We start from the raw sequence: 16,292 nt of genomic DNA on the forward strand, positions 1-16,292 counted from the left end.
CACCAAACAGCTGATGCAACCAAGAGGGAACATTTTGTGCCCCACATGGAACAATGCTAAAAAAAAAATCGGAAAACTACTAAGGATGGCTGCCCCAGTATCACTACTCAAAATGCATTTTTTAAACTTCAAATTCTTTGTTTTATATTTCCCTGCCCTCTCAGAACACAACCACATCTAATATTCTCATTTCTCATGGAAATATTAAATTTAATATAGAAAGAAAAAAATTGCATAAAACACTACTTTTAAAAATTTAAAGATCTTGCACATGAAGAAGCTTGATGCTAAGCTTATAAACACCGTTACTAATTTATAGGTCACCTGATTGAGAGAAGTGTAAGACTTTTCCTTTTATTCTAATCATAAAATGAGTGACAAGCTGGGGCCACAGAGGGTAACTCTTAGCAACCCCAAATGGCCTGGACCTGGCACTTGGCTATTGGGAATGATGGGTCCTGGGTAGCAAAACACAGAGTCAGAGTACTTGCTATTTTGTCTTATAAGTGTAATAAATATAATGCCTATGTTGGTGTGGCCAGACTGGTTACAAACTAATTAATTTGCTGCTTTGTACAGTGAATAAATTAATCCTGAACTTTAGAGGGACACACCTGACCACACACGGTGCATTATTTTGTCTTGGTGACCAATCTGTTTAGAGTACTGCAATGAAGACCCCATAGTGTGATGCACTAATACACCATACAAAAAATATAAACTATCTATGTATCACCTCCTCCAGTCCAAAAGACTTCAAAGAGACCAATCCATACCTATCCACTCTTAAGCTTAACACAACGAAGCTCTTTTCATGGACATACTTTAACATGAACATATCATAAAAACACATAGACCATCAAGATGAAATGCAGGTGCTTGAGAAACATTCCTACCAACTTCAAACTTAGAATCCTTCTCTATACTGCCTAGACTCAAATCTTGTGATGATGTTCTCCAGCTGTCTTCGGGCTTCACACTGAGGAAAGTTCTGCATGTCATAATAGTTGGGAGCCACTTTAATTAGCCAGTCAGCTGAAAAAAATAAAACAAAGATTATGAAAGTGCAAGGGGGAACTTGATAATTTTCTTAGAACTAAAGTCTTCTTTAAGAAAATAATGAGTATGCATGGTGCAGCACACAAAAAATATTTAAGTACTTATTGGCTGCCACCATGGTTGCTTTGAGTCTGGGAAACTTATCAAACAGTTAAAGGGCATCTTCAGCACTGGCTTGATGCTTATGTGGTACAGGTAAAGCTAATGTCACACTATCCACTGGTATCCCTGGGCTAGAGTCCAGGCCAGCCTTGCCAACTTAAAAGTGGTCAACCTGTAGAACTATATATCCAGTCCATGGATGATCCTGCCACCACCATCAAATCAACAATGAAGAGCCATTGACATCCTAGGGAGTGTGTATAATCATGTCCTGATAGGTGTCACAATCTCAAACATATTTTTTAAATATTTTTTCCATGACACTTGAATTAATGAGTTCCCTTAAATAAACTTCCAATGGACACTAAACTCAATACCTTCTTGCCACCCATGCTTAGTGTAATGGCACGGCATGCAAGGCAGCCAGCCCCTCTCCCTGCCACTATGCTAATCACAAAATGCTCTTGAGGTAGCCAAGCAGCTGTCTTTTTCCTGAGCAATGAGAAAAGCTTTCTATTTTTCACCCATGCATGTAGTCTGTCAAGTTTAGAGAGGTCACAGTGCATCATCGTCTAAGTTAAGGTAAATATCATATCTCCTAGGTGAGAGCTGTGTCACATGCTCCATGACTGTCTCTTGCCTTTGTAGAATAAATAGCCCTATTGAGTTAATTTTATGATTTTCAACTTTAGCCATGCAAGTCTAGTAAGTAGTATTTGTATTATATACTTAGACGTGAGTGATAGAGCTGAATATTGTACTATAATGAAATTACAGATCAAATTTGTAGAACCTACAGCAACTGCAATCTCTACTTTAGGTTCCTCCTGGGTCTCAATGCAGACACTAATGAACTCATGACTCACAGCACTTCATGTCGGTATGCCAGAGAACATGGTAAAACTTTATGTAAGTAGGGTGGCATGCACTAGCCAAGACCTAAGAGTACAGAGGCACAGCAGATGAGTCCATGGACACCAACTCCCCATGCACCCGACACCACACGCTGCTCTCCATCTTCGTGAATCCCTCACATAACCCATACGTTATGCTGATTTTTATAGTTTTGTGCATAGTTCACCCCACTGTGAGTTTTGCACATGTTTCAATGCAGATAATTGCACTGACAATTACACCTTATGACAATACAGTGACTGGTTTGTAGCTTCAAGTCCCCTTGTATATTATATTGCAGATGCGGATAACTGAACTTTTACTGTAATAAGATTTGATATAAATGTGGTAATCCAGAGACCTGTGTTCAAGTCCTGCCCACCAGTACAAGATGACAATTTTCATCTATTGCTGAAAGACTGACTACAACCCACATATCATCCTAATGAAGAACTATCACCCCAGACTTTAGCGAAACTCTCTCAGAAGAATCAAGTGGAACTCTAGGGGGGTAGAATGAGCCAAACATAAATGGTGCCACAATAAAGTACTTATCTGCACCATTAACAGGCCAAAGTCTATAGTGGACAGTATCTGTGGTAGCAATGAGGAAGGATATCTTGTAGTTTGTGTGACAATGACCTATTGCATAACTAGTTTGTTATACAGCCCACCCATACATAATTTGTTCCTAAATGTTGTTCTAAAATTATTTATTTGTAATCTAAAACTAATTTTCCCATGAGAAACAATGTAAAAGGAATTAATCCGTTCCTGACTCCCAGTAAACATCAACGAATCTAAAGAATGACCACTTCTTTTTAGAACACCGATCACCTCTAGATCACTGATCACAATGATAAGGATCTGAATTTGATCTGGATTCGCTCTGTGAAAATAGAATGCCTGAAGGCAAATAATCATATCAAGATTACAACAATGGCAGGGTAGGACTTGCGGATAATGTGACCGGCCGCATTTCTCCACTGGATCTGTTGCTCATTACCACTATTCTACATCTTTAGTGCCTACAAACACATTTCTGCAACTTAATCTCAGCTGAGCTGCTCCTCATACATTATGGGAGGCACTTTTGTGTGTGTGTGTGTGTGGGTGGGGGGCAAGCAAAGTGAGCATATCAGGGGATCCGCAAGAACAGCTGTTTATTAACAAGTCTTTTTGTTTGTTTATATTCACTTCTGAGCATACACAGTTCAGGGGAAGACACTCAGGGCGAGGATGCACAGAAACATGACACCGGTATCTCTGCTTTATCCATTTTTGTGTTTTACATTCTTTTGAAACTTCTCTCCTCATCCCTCTCTTCAAATTCAGAAAGTTTTCGCTTAATATTGTGTGTGTGTGTGTGTGTGTGTGTGTGTGTATGAGAGAGAAGGAGAGAGATTTTTGAGAACTGAAGTTTGACCTTCAAACAAGTTCAATCATGCAGTACAAGTCAGTGTTGCCACCTCTTCCATAGCACTTCCTGCAGACCTTGCCCACACAAGCATCCCGAAGTAGCCAAAACAGAGCAGGAAGCACAGTAATAAGTACCTGGAATCTGGCGGCCACTCAGAGAACTAACCTCCTACCACGAATTTAAGGTTAAGATTTGTTTTAATAAATGTGCTGATATCTCACCTCCTACTTCATCAACTGTTCTTCTGTTGTCATATATGCATTCTACTAACCTTTAAATTTCCTGGAAATCAATAGGAAATAGTGTAGAGATCAATACAACTGTGAAAATAACCATAAAATGTAAATGGGAACCCATGCTGTCAGAGGCAGCAAAGCCCATAGTTACCACAGGTATGCCTGGTTAGGTAGGTTAGGTTAGTTATTTTTTACGATAAGTACATGTGATAGGGGCTGCATAGTTGCTATTACTGGCAGCAGAGTGGGCTACAGTGGTGAGCAAAGTCTTGAAGCCAGCCGCAGATGCACAGGTTCCCACTCATACTTCATGGCTATTTTCACAGTTGTTTTAATCTCTACATTCTTACTGATTGTTTGTGAACCAAGATTTCATTAACTGGTGCATTTTTCGTTCAAAAAAATATGTTTGTGAGCCGATTTGTTTGAAAAGAGAGTGGTTCAACAACTGAGGTCTGTCTGTACATCTTTTCAATACAAACTAATACAAAACTTGGCAAGAGAGCGAAGAGAAGAAACCATTACATACGTTTGATGTCTGTGACAGTCCTGATGTAGTTCTTGGTGGTGAGGACGAACTCGTTGTACAGGACCCACTCTGGCTTGTGGTCTAGGCAAGTGGAAGGGTGGAGCTGCACCACTTGGTTGTCCTTGATGGTCATATAATGGCCTGTACGTTCCAAGTGAGCAACCTGGAAGGGCAACATTCTCAGAGTCCATGTCTCAAGCCTTAAATGGGCAAACAAGTCATAGTTTGCAATGAATGTTTTATGTGGCAAGAATTTTTTCAAATTTTACCAACATAGGAAGTCATTCTATAAATAACTTACTCAAAATATACCCAAGTTATTTGTAAGCCTGATGGACTGAGATGTCTGAAACTTCTTTGAGAACTATAGCCTTCCTTACCTGCATGAAGAACCCTGAAACAAGGGCTTTGCGGATGTTCATATAGTAGTCCCGAGAGTTGAAATCTGTGGAAGTACGCTTAAGGCTAAACCTGTCCATGATGCGCGACAGCTGCTGTCGTACATTGTCTGCAGACTTGAGTGAGCGATAGTTGACAAAGTTGTCGTAGCACCACTGGACATCCTCCATATCTACCAAAGTACAAAGGATCATAGGGGAAAAAAAAAGTGAGATTAGTATGGGTCCAAAACTGGAGTGAGGAGGAAGTGAAATCAATAAGAGAGGACATGAAGATCTTGGCCAACAACTCCATTTCTTCACTGGATGACTTGAACAAGTTGTACTTATTCTATCTATAAAGTATGTTTCCACTCTAAGCTCATAATGCCCAAACAAGACAAGAGGCAGCCAAACACTCACTCTGTTTGAAGGCGTGGTAGACGTTCAGCAGCGTGAGGTGGTCCCCATCAATGTGCGCAAATCTCATCTTGGCCTCGTCTGCAGCCTTCTTAGCCTCATTAGGGCGCACAAAGCACTGCGGTACTGTAGCGAGAATGGGGAAACCGACCCGGCCCCACCACAGCCGCGCATGACGGCGGGAGAGGGAGGGTACGGCCCGAACATTAAGCCTCACCCTCCTCACAGGGCGAAGGGCACTGGCCCTCCTGGCTTGCTCAACACTTTACTTCAGCCACCTAAGGGGAGCTACACCAGATTAGAACCACAGCCTCCAACCTTCCCACCACAGTCAAGCCTACTGGGCCATCAGTCTCCACGAAGAAAATAATAACGAGCAAAAAGGTGCCACCACTCGATGGGACTCTTGACATCTTAAGACACCGACTGGTTTCAAAGTTAACATCTCTACCTGGGAGGAGCGGTGGAAGGATGTGGTTCTAACATAGCGCTGCTCAGTGTAATGACACCCGCCTGATGGGGGTGTTGGTGTTACAAAGTGTACAGCTGATCCAGGAATTGTGAATCTGATATAAAGACTCTCCATTCAAAAGAATTAATTATTGTCCTCTTTGACACTACTCAGTATTACATAAGCTCAACATATGAAAGTTGTAAATCTGCTTAAAACTCATGAATTCAGATACCATTTAGGAGGATGAGAAAGCCTACATTGACAATATAACACATTGACAGCTCCAGCTACAAAGAAAAAGATTTATTACCTTCCTTAACTAACCTGAGAGCATAGCAGTGATGGACAAGATTTCATTGGAGCAATTGAAGTCACAAGAGGCAATCACCATCTTTGCCAGCTGAGGGTCAAGTGGAAACTCTGCCATGATTGCTCCAAGCTCTGTTAGGTTACCTGCAGAAGTGTGTGTTACCTTGAAATTTTACCAATTTAAGTATACATGGGGAAGTTTCACATATATCTCCAACAAATATAATCAGTTATATACCATGATATTACTGACATGCAACAATGTGGATAAATAGAATAAAAATGTGGTTTGTGAGCAGTACCATCATCATCAAGAGCTGCTAGGTAGTTGAGGAGCTCTAGGGCTCTCATGAGGGTCTCTGGAGCAGGAGGGTCCATGAAATCAAAGTGAACCAAGTCATCAATGCCCAACTTCTTGAGCTGCAGCACTACAGAGCCAAGATTGGATCGGAGGATCTCAGGGTAGGTGTTGTCCTGTGAACAGCAACAAACATAACTGAGGCTCCTATTCTCCCCGTAATGTTAATAACTGCAAAAACTAATATCATCACCATTTTCCTATATTAAAAAAAATAGGAAAGGCACAATTAGACAGAAGAATGGTGACAGTAAATCATTTGCACACAAGCAATTCTTTATACAAGTAAAGAATCAACAAAAAATATTCATGTCTACTGGTTGCCAATACCTGCATCTCATTCTTGAAAGCCTTTTCTGTGTAGAGGCGGAAACACTTGCCAGGCCTCGTTCTCCCTGCACGACCAGCTCGCTGCTGGGCTGATGCCTTACTGATGGGCGACACCAACAAGGACTCCACACGAATACGAGGATTATACACCTGTTGATAAAACCACATGTTCTATCACCATTGTTCATAAATGATACCTCAATAGAGCTAAGGTTAACATACCACTGAAACAAGCCTAAATATCTTAACAAAAATGAAAATAAGTTATCATGAATTATATAGCATAGCTATTATTTTATTCCAACTTACAAAAACACAGCTTCTGTGGAGAGATGTTACAACTAACCTTCTGTTTAGCAAAGCCTGGGTCAATCACAAAGACAACTCCATCAATAGTGAGGGAGGTCTCAGCAATGTTTGTAGACACCACAACTTTCCGTCCAATGGCTCCATTTAGCTTGTTGGGTGGTGGAGCTTCAAAGATGCGCTGCTGGAGATTGGGGGGTAGTGTGGAATATAAAGGAATGCATTTGAGGTCCCCAACATCAGGACCCAAAGCATCCACCTCCCTCTTGATGCGCTTACATGCCTCCTCAATTTCCTCTTGACCCGTCAGGAAGAGCAGTACATCGCCTTGTATCTCCTCACATATGTGTATCTGAAGAATGAACATGAAAAATCAATCAGGATATGGTACGAGAGGGCAGAAAACACTTAAGGTAGAGAAAGACAGTCACTCAGCAGAAGGAACAAGGAGTAAGAGGCATTCAGGTTCAGTACAGTGAAATGCTTGTCACTTGCAGAAATGGCAAGTGTTTCTTTAGTATTTTTGATATAGTAGATACTAAAAAGAGGACTGGAGTATGCAACAATTAGAATGTGTGCAGCTTCAGATAAAAACAAGCGACCCTATTCAGTAAACTCTTAAAAGACTACCCACATGCTGTCCAGAAGACCACCCATCAACCCAGACTCTAGAAGAAACCGTCCAGTGAATCAAGAATGAGTTCCGGGGGGCAGCATGAGCCAAGCATATCTGGCGCCACTATAAAAAATTGCCTGTGCCACGACGGGCATGAGCTGACCATCTTGCCCCTGAAGAAAGCCTACCGGTGCTAAGGCAGGAATAAAATAAAAAAATAAATAAATAAAAAGCACAGATGAACAAGGATCAGTTTAAATGTGTTTCTGGCTTCCTTGTCTTACCTGTATGACAGTCCTGATGGCAGCTTCTAAGTAATCCCTCTCTGGTTCTGGAGTGTAATAGATTTCAACAGGGTGAGTGCGGCCAGGAACATTGAGCAGTGGAGCCTTGTCAAAGTAGTGCTGAAACTTGCCAGCATCCAGGGTGGCTGACATCACCACCAGCTTCAAGTCATTTCTCTGTTTCAACACCTCTTTCAGCACCCCCATCAGGATATCTGTAGCTAATGTCCGCTCGTGAGCCTCATCCAGTAAGATGACCTATGGATAAAGGACAGTTTGGAATGAAGGTTCAAAGGTGATGCAGACACAGGCACTGCATACAACAAGGTCCTGGGGAAGCTCACCTGGTAGTTCTCCAGCATAGGGTCACTCATGGCTTCACGCAGCAACATACCATCTGTCATGTACTTGAGCACTGTTTTGGAGGAGGAGCAATCCTCAAAACGGATGGAGTAACCCACCTCCTGACCAAGTGCTACATCCAATTCCTGCAGAAGAAAAAAAAAGTTTTAGGAGTACCTTTACAAATTCAAACAAGCTCTATCACTGTACCAGCAAAATTAAGAAGCCACATCAACCTGCAGCAATTAACCCGTAAACGACAGCCACTGTTTATTCAAGTAAACTCGCAATGGTCCACTCAGCCAACCATCATTTATTAAATCAGACTCCTGCGTGCTATGTTTTGAATGTTTTACATGAATTTCACATCTTCCATGATTTGTCCTGTTGCATGGCATCATATCTGACCCTCATGGATGTGAAATAATGTCATTAGTCATAACTGAGCCACTACGAAAGCTACACCAAGCATTACCCCCCAACCTACATGCTTAACCTCCTACAACTGCCTCATGATCATCTAGGCAGCTTCCCATTATCCATCTCTATGGTTTCCACCTGAAAGCACCAACAGTACAGCATGCTTTGGTAAATGTATGCTGCCTAGTATTTACATCAGACAATTTTAGTGTCACACCATTAATGAAAACCCAGAGCTAATGCTCTGTGCAATTTACACCATGTTAAATTGTTGACCCGGTAGCAGTGACGGGCCAAATTTGTTGTTTTACTGTGTAGCAGCGACGGGCTAAATTTGTTGCTTTACCATGTAGCAGCGACGGGGCAAATTTGTGCCATGATATAAACCCCTAAAAATAGATGATGCATAAACTGATCACAAATGATTTGACATATATTTTGAAATGGTTTTGTGGGTGATTTTTTCTCATTTTTCTCACTTAAAGGGACCATTAAGAAACACAATCCCCGCTGCTACCAGGTTAAATTGTAGGGATGAAAGTGGTGAGGGATGGAAAAAGAAAAGGAAATTCATGGTGGACAGAAGAGATAAGGAGAATAGTAAAAGAGAAAAGGGAACTTTTTAAGAAAACTCAAGAAGGAAATGTGGCTGAGCAAGTAAAAAGGGAAAGGAAAAAGAAGTATGGAGAATGCAAAATGAAATTAAAACAAGCAATAAAAGAAAGTAAGAAGAGAGTTGATGAAGACTTTGGAAAAAGACTACAGTCAGTAAAAAATATTAAGGAAACAGAAAATCATATTGGAAAGAAGTAAAGAATGAAAGAAATGCAGAAAATATCTCCCCAAGTAAAATAAATTAAGTTATGGATGAAAAATGAAAGATGTTGAAAGACAGGGAAGCTGTGAAAGAGAGATGGAGAGAATAATTTCAAAAACTTAATGAATTGTGAAGATGGAGGTCCAGCAGTTGTAACAGCAGAAATTTTGAGTGGAGGTAGAGGAGGAGTATATAAAGAAGAAAGTATAACATATGAAAAAGTAAATCAAGCAATAAAAAGATTAAAAAATGAAAAGGCAGCAGGAACTGATGGAATTACAGCAGAAATGTTAAAGTGTGGAGATGTAGTTACTAAATGGATGGTTAAGATATGTGGAGTGGCATGGGAAGGGGGGGGTGCCAGCAGACTGGACAAAAGCCATCATGAATTTAGAAAAAGCTTATGACTGAGTCGACTGGCTGGCATTGTGGGACGTTTTAAAGATATATGGTGTGGGAGGAAAACTGTTTAATGCAATAAAGTCTTTCTATGAGGATGCATAGACATGTGTCAAAATTAGTGGAGAAACAAGTGAACATTTTGAGATAAAAGTGGGCTTGAGGCAGGGGTGTGTCATGTCACCATGGTTGCTCAATATTTATATGGATGGTGTTATGAGGGAAATGAAAGTCAAAGTTGGGGAAGTTGGAGTAAAAATGTACGCTGAGGGAAGGAAGTGGGTGCTGAATTCAATCTTATTTGCAGAAAATGAAAGTGACTTACAAAATGTGGTCAGTGTTTTTGATAGTGTATGTAATAGGAGAAAGCTGGAAGTAAATGTCAATAAAAGTAAAGTGATGCTTTATGAGTGGAGTAGAAATGAGGTTGTGAATTTTATATGCCCATATAGTGGGACTTGAATGTGAAAAAGAATGCAAAATAATTTTGAATGGTGAAGAAATAGAGGAGGTAAAATGAGTTTAAGTACCTTGGTTCAGTTATGTGTAGGCATGGTGGTACAGAAGGAGAGACAAGAGAAAGGGCATTGCAAGGAAGAAAGGTGGTAGGGTCTTTGGGACGTATCATGAATGGCAGAAGTGTGAGCATGGAGGTAGAGGGATTTGAGAAATACAGTAATAGTACCAACCCTCACATATGCAAGCGAAACATGGGCCTGGAATGAAAGTCAGAGGTCTAGAGTGCTGGCAGTGGAAATGAGTTATTTGAGGAGTGCATATGGTGTGAGTAGAATGGATGGAATGAGTAATGAAAGTGTGTATGAGGATTTTGGAATATGTCATGTGGGTGAAGGAAAGAAGTGAAGCGACAGACTTTAAAATGGTTTGGCCACATGGAGCGAATGGAGGAGAGCAAGATGACCAGGAGGGTGTATATGAGTGGGATAGAGGGAGGGAATGTTAGAGGACGACCTCCTGTGAAATGGAGGGATAGGGTGCAAGAGTATGTCAGGGAGAGGGGTGAAAGATCCTTGAGAAACTTTGAGCAAGCAAGGAGGGAGTGTCTGGATAGAGAGAAATGGAAACTCTTCTGCCGTGGCCATCCCCTGGCGGGAGCTCCTAGGAGCAGGCGTCAAAGATGAATGAATGAATGAATGAATGAAAGAATAAATTGTACCTAAGATAATCAACAAGGCCAAAAAGTTATATTTTAAAGTCATCATGGAAGATTCTCCATAACCACAAAGAAGAAAGCCAGCACCTCCCCTGCCTCACCTCAGCCACACGCTGGGCCACAGACATGGCTGCCACTCGCCTGGGTTGAGTGCAAGCAACAGCTTTCTTGCCTTTGGAGCGGGCAAACTCGACACACCACTGTGGCATCTGTGTAGTCTTGCCTGAACCTGTTTCGCCCACCAACACTATGGTTTGGTGGCGATCCAGCAAGTCAAAAAACTTTGTTCTGTACTCCCATACAGGAAGCCCAATTCTTTTCCTGTTAAAATAATTCACACATTAGATTATCTTACAAAAGTGTCTCAATTGCATTTTTCTCACAAAATTCACATCTATTCATAGGAGTAATAATTCTGTATAATCAACAACTCTGCTGTGAGAATATGAAGCAGTGATGATTTATAAATAAGTGAATGCATCTCCATTACCAAAGTACCGAACTGACACTTCAAACTGTTGCAGAACAACTTTACACAAAAGCTTTAAATTCTAATCAGATAATAAATAAATGTTATCCTTTACGATAGAAAGCCAACCTTTCACTCACCTATACAGCTCGTAGTATCTTGGGGTGTAGGGCAGGTTTGTGAAGGGGTTGAGCGACATGGCCACAGCCCCTCGCTGCTGATGAAGGCTGTTGCCCATCATACCCAGACCACCACCCATGCCGCCCCCACCCATACCACCCCCGCCCATGCCGCCCCCGCCCATGCCGCCCCCGCCCATGTTGCCCCCACCCATGTTACCCCCACCCATGTTACCCCCACTCATGTTACCCCCACCCATGTTACCCCCACCCATGTTACCCCCACTCATGTTGCCCCCACCCATGTTACCCCCACCCATGTTACCCCCACCCATGCCACCCCCACCACTACCAATGCTGCCTTGGTATGTGTCTGATCGCTGGTAGTCACTGTAATTCATGCGGCCTGAATTGTAGCTGTAATTGCTGGAGCCGCTGAGGTAGCTGCTCTCTCGGTCCATGTCACGGTCATTGTCAGGCATATATCTGGGGAGAGAGTTTCAAAGATAATATTTGTCTACCTATTTATCAAAAAATAAGAAAAGGCAGTAGAATATACATGACATTGCAATTTATTAACTCCATAAAAGTCATCACCATTTTGCTTCCTGCATAAGCAGCCATGGGGTATCGCTGAAACGACTTTGTCGAACCAGCAACTACTCTGTGAAACTGAATCTAGGTCTGTTTCCAGCTTAGTTCGTTAATGCCAACTCCAGCTTATGGGCATGTGGCACGACTCCCGGATGTCGATCCTGCTCACAAGGATGTTTCTGTACCAGACAACCCAGAATTAAGGAGACCAAGGGGACACGGGTCCATAGAACTCATGGCTGGGGCAAGTTAGCCAATCCTGCCGGGAAGGACTTGGGATGGATATGGAAGTTGTGTGGGAGTTTGCCTGGGAAGACCGTCAGGAGTGGAGGCAGCAAGTGAGTGAAGCGATGCGGCCTGGGCATATGCTCCTCATTAGTTGTGTTAGTAATCAGAATTGCATGAGGGTATATTCCGTTACAGTTTACATGGAGTATTAAAGATTAACCAGCCAAAGCAGTGACCAGGCAGCAGTAACTCACATAGCACCAGCTCCATAGATTACTTCTGCTGCAGAGATTGATGCAAAACTATTGTTATTAAAAAAAACAGCTGATGTGGAGCAAGAGGTTATGTAAATACAACTTTTTATATCTTTAAAAATAATTATGGTTTATAATAACCATCCTCATAGCATCTGAAGTAATAAACACAGAAGATACCATGTAGTTGAGATTAATAAATAGTATATATCAGCAGCAGTAGCCATTAATTGTTTACTAAAGGTGAAAGGCCTTGCCCAATGCCCTTCACCTTCCCAGGAAATGCTCTAATTTCAGTTCTATCTGTTTTTTGTTGCTCCTGACTTCTACAATTTCTGGGTTGCCAATCTGTAAATTTTTCTGTCCATCTGCTATCCATTGTATGTGTAGGTATGTGACGTGTGCTGGACCCCCAAGTTATCATTCAATAAATCAGTCAATATGGGCATACACTGGAGGTCACGTTACCTCACCCACCCAAGATGCCAAACCCAGGGGTTCCTTCGGGCAGGTCTCCATGTAGGTTCACTTCCCATTATGGTAGGGTCTATCAACTTGTTCAAGCCAGAAACTCTGAGGGTGTCCCCTTAGCCTCCTCAACTCAGGATTGTCTCTTAAAGAAACAAGCCAGACAGCAGGGTCAACTTTTTGGTAGCGTGCTACATGCCAGTGTAGCCAGAGTTGCTGTTCACAGACTATGCAGGTAATAGGACTTGACAGCCTCATGGAGTAATCGACAACATCCTATGATTCTACAAAGGCACTTATTACCAAATGCATCCATCCAGCTCTCCAGTCACTATTCAGTGTCCATGTCTCCCAGCCATAGAGTTGGCAATGGACATCATCAGGCCATGGAGGCAACAGAAGCTCAACACTCCTTATCTCTTGTGCAATGTCCTGTCACCTGCCCAGTGTTGACATACAGCAGAGCTCCTATAGTGCGGTGCTCAGTGTGTCACAGAACCACCGAAAGGAAGATCCAATACAGGTGCCACGCCAGTTGCTACCCTGTGTGCCTTCACCATAGCAAACCTCTATATGTGGACTGTACAAGATATCACAGGTACGAACTTGGCAATCAATCACTTAAATGTTCATTTACAACATTGAAAAAAAAATTTTTTAAATCCATTGCCAATATATATAAACATCTTATGTTTCACAATAAAAATCACCTTTAAAGTGAGCAAAAAGAGAGAAAAAGAAAAAAGAAAGACTGTGGCATAGGCAAAAAACAGATGAGGCAAGAAGAGCATACCAGGAGGCAAGAAACAAAGAAAATCGGCTTGTGATAAAACGGAAATGAGAATACTATCGGAATAAGGTTGTGGAGGCAGGGCCTAACATCAATAAATTATATAAGGTGCTTGACAGTTTTACTGTAAACAGAAAGGTTAACAAGTTTCCGGATGGTTTCTCGGATGAAGTGCTGGCAAATAAGTTTTTAGACTTTTTTGACAAGAAAATTGAGTTATCATGAACTTTAGAGGTTACCATGGATCCGCTGTGGAAACTCCAGTCCCTGAAATAAAGTTAACAAGCTTTCAACAAAAGGATGTGGCTGTAGTGAAAACTATCATACACAAGGTGAAACTGATGTACTGTGATAACGATCCCTTGCCGATACGTGACATCATTAAGAGTGAAAACTTTAGTGATTTCTTAAATATTATGACTGTGATGGTTAACATTAGTATCAAAAACAAGACTTTCCCTAAAAGTGAGAAAGCGGCGATCGTGAAACCTATCATTCAAGGTAAACTGGACCCACAGTATTTAAGTTCCTTAAGACCAGTATCCAACTTGACGTTTCTATCTAAGATGCTTGAAAATGTGATCTTAAATCAGCTAATAAAGCATTTGCTAGTGGTGCAGGCTTTACCGGATAATCAATCTGCCTACAACTCAAATGAAACTACTCTTTGTTTGGTGGTAAACAGTTTGCTTGTGCTTATGGATGAAGGGAAGTGTAGTGTTCTGATTTTGTTAGACTTGAGTGCTGCGTTTGACATGGTGGAGCACAGTCTATTGCTTCAGGATTGTAAGAATATTAGAATTGAGGGTGGTGCACTGGATTATCTGAGGAGTTACCTTGAGAACAGAACTTACTGTATGCAAATAAGAAAATCGTTCTCTACTCAAACTTTTGCAAAGAGGAGTCCCCCAGGGAAGTGTACTGGGTCCAATTTTATTCTGTTTATACTATCGGTCTTTCACATTTGCTAAGGCATGAAGTTGACTTTAAACTGTATGCTGATGATACACAGTTCTATTTGTTGCCGAGTGATGTGGAAAACACTGAAGATAAGCTGAGCAGAATTATGTATGATGTTGGGAAATGGATAAATTCTAAGCAACTGAAGTTGAATGAGGATAAAACTGAATGCTTGATTGTCAGGAAGAACAAGGATCTCAGGAGGCTAGATATTTCCACTCTTCGGATAAAAGATGACACTATGACTGTAAAAAAGTCAGTCAAAGATTTAGGTGTGATACTTGACTGCACTCTATCATTCAGAGAACAGATCAATCAGGTGGTGAGAATGGCAGGCTACCATCTGAGAAATATTGCATTTGTCAAGAAATACCTGGATGATAAGACTATGAAGATGCTTATATATAATCATGTAACTAGTAAGCTGGATTATTGTAACTCACTTTATTATGGTCTTCCTAAATATCTGCTGAAGAAACTACAACTTGTTATGAACAGAGCTGCAAGGCTAATAAAGGGTCTGCTCCCCCGTGAGAGAATAACACCTGCACTTATAGATGTGCATTGGCTACCCATTAAGGCACGAATAGTCTACAAAACATGTCTTGACTTATCAAGCAACGCGACTTGGTAAACCTGGATATTTGAGAAATATACTACAGGATTTTTATTTGGACACAACCATGTCAGTGAGACACAGTACAGAACGGTATAGACTCTATGAGCCCAGGGTCAACCTGGAACTGGGTTTCAGAGCAGTTGAGAAGAGTGCCCCGCGGCTCTATAATGAGTTACCCAGGGATGTTAAGAACAGTGACAGTCTGGCAATCTTCAGGAAAGCGCTGAAGACTCACTTATTCGCTAAATCCTACGACTTAACAAATATGAGGATTGAGGACAACTTTAAGTGCTAATAATACTGTTATGATGATAGCGGCCCTGTGGAGCGCTGCTACGGTGGAGGACCGGGGCCTGAAACCTCATCAATGGTAAACGGTAAATTTATTGTTCATTAACAGGGGTAAATATATTTGAAAAAAGTTCAAACATAATTTTTTGAATCGACATTAATGATTTCTGATCATCTAAATAGGTCATACAGACAGCGGCAAGTTTTTCTTTTTGTATTTATTGTATAAATATCCTAAAAATATACCTCTTTACAGGCACTCTCCCTGACAGTTCCAGGTGTTACCAGGGGCTCGTCCCGCGCTGCATATTTCTGCCGCCCACACCGGATGCCGAATAAATTTAAGAAGGCCTTAATAAATAATTGATGTGCGAGGCGGAGGCGTCTGCCCGTGCCAACAAGAGCCACTCGGAATTATTATGGCGATCGCCGAGCACCTGACCCCAGGCCGCCAGGCCCCGCTGCACGGCACCCACAGCCGCCACGCCCGACACGCGGCCCCTTGGCCCCTAGGTGCAGCAGACATGTTCGGGGCCCTGGTGACCCGTAATGGCGCCTGTGTGCAGGGAGGGCCTAAATAAACACTCCTGGCGGTGGTGAGCCCGCCGCCCCTCCCGCCCCGTGCTCCCCGCCGCCACTCCCCCCGCGGCCGCC

General features: G+C 42.0%; 1 protein-coding gene and 1 long non-coding RNA gene across 2 annotated transcripts in view; one reads left to right on the forward strand and one right to left on the reverse strand.

The window, feature by feature from the left end:
• Positions 1-340: 340 nt before the first annotated feature.
• Positions 341-16,292, reverse strand: part of LOC126986877 (putative pre-mRNA-splicing factor ATP-dependent RNA helicase PRP1) — a 30,604-nt gene continuing 14,652 nt past the window's right edge. The window contains exons 4-15 of the mRNA XM_050843348.1: positions 11,456-11,920; positions 10,948-11,167; positions 8,039-8,182; positions 7,695-7,952; positions 6,835-7,146; positions 6,489-6,638; positions 6,103-6,274; positions 5,816-5,944; positions 5,041-5,163; positions 4,621-4,811; positions 4,241-4,403; positions 341-1,035 (exon numbers count right to left, since the gene is read on the reverse strand). Of these exons, the coding sequence (XP_050699305.1) occupies positions 908-1,035; positions 4,241-4,403; positions 4,621-4,811; positions 5,041-5,163; positions 5,816-5,944; positions 6,103-6,274; positions 6,489-6,638; positions 6,835-7,146; positions 7,695-7,952; positions 8,039-8,182; positions 10,948-11,167; positions 11,456-11,920 (2,455 nt within the window). The 3' untranslated portion in view covers positions 341-907. The remainder of the gene's footprint in view (positions 1,036-4,240; positions 4,404-4,620; positions 4,812-5,040; positions 5,164-5,815; positions 5,945-6,102; positions 6,275-6,488; positions 6,639-6,834; positions 7,147-7,694; positions 7,953-8,038; positions 8,183-10,947; positions 11,168-11,455; positions 11,921-16,292) is intronic.
• On the forward strand, positions 11,927-16,292 carry LOC126986880 (uncharacterized). The gene is made up of 3 exons (XR_007740017.1): positions 11,927-13,501; positions 15,419-15,724; positions 15,895-16,292. It is a non-coding gene; the product is annotated as an uncharacterized LOC126986880 (long non-coding RNA).

Source organism: Eriocheir sinensis, chromosome 63 (assembly GCF_024679095.1).
Source record: "Eriocheir sinensis breed Jianghai 21 chromosome 63, ASM2467909v1, whole genome shotgun sequence".
Classification (NCBI taxonomy): domain Eukaryota; kingdom Metazoa; phylum Arthropoda; class Malacostraca; order Decapoda; family Varunidae; genus Eriocheir; species Eriocheir sinensis.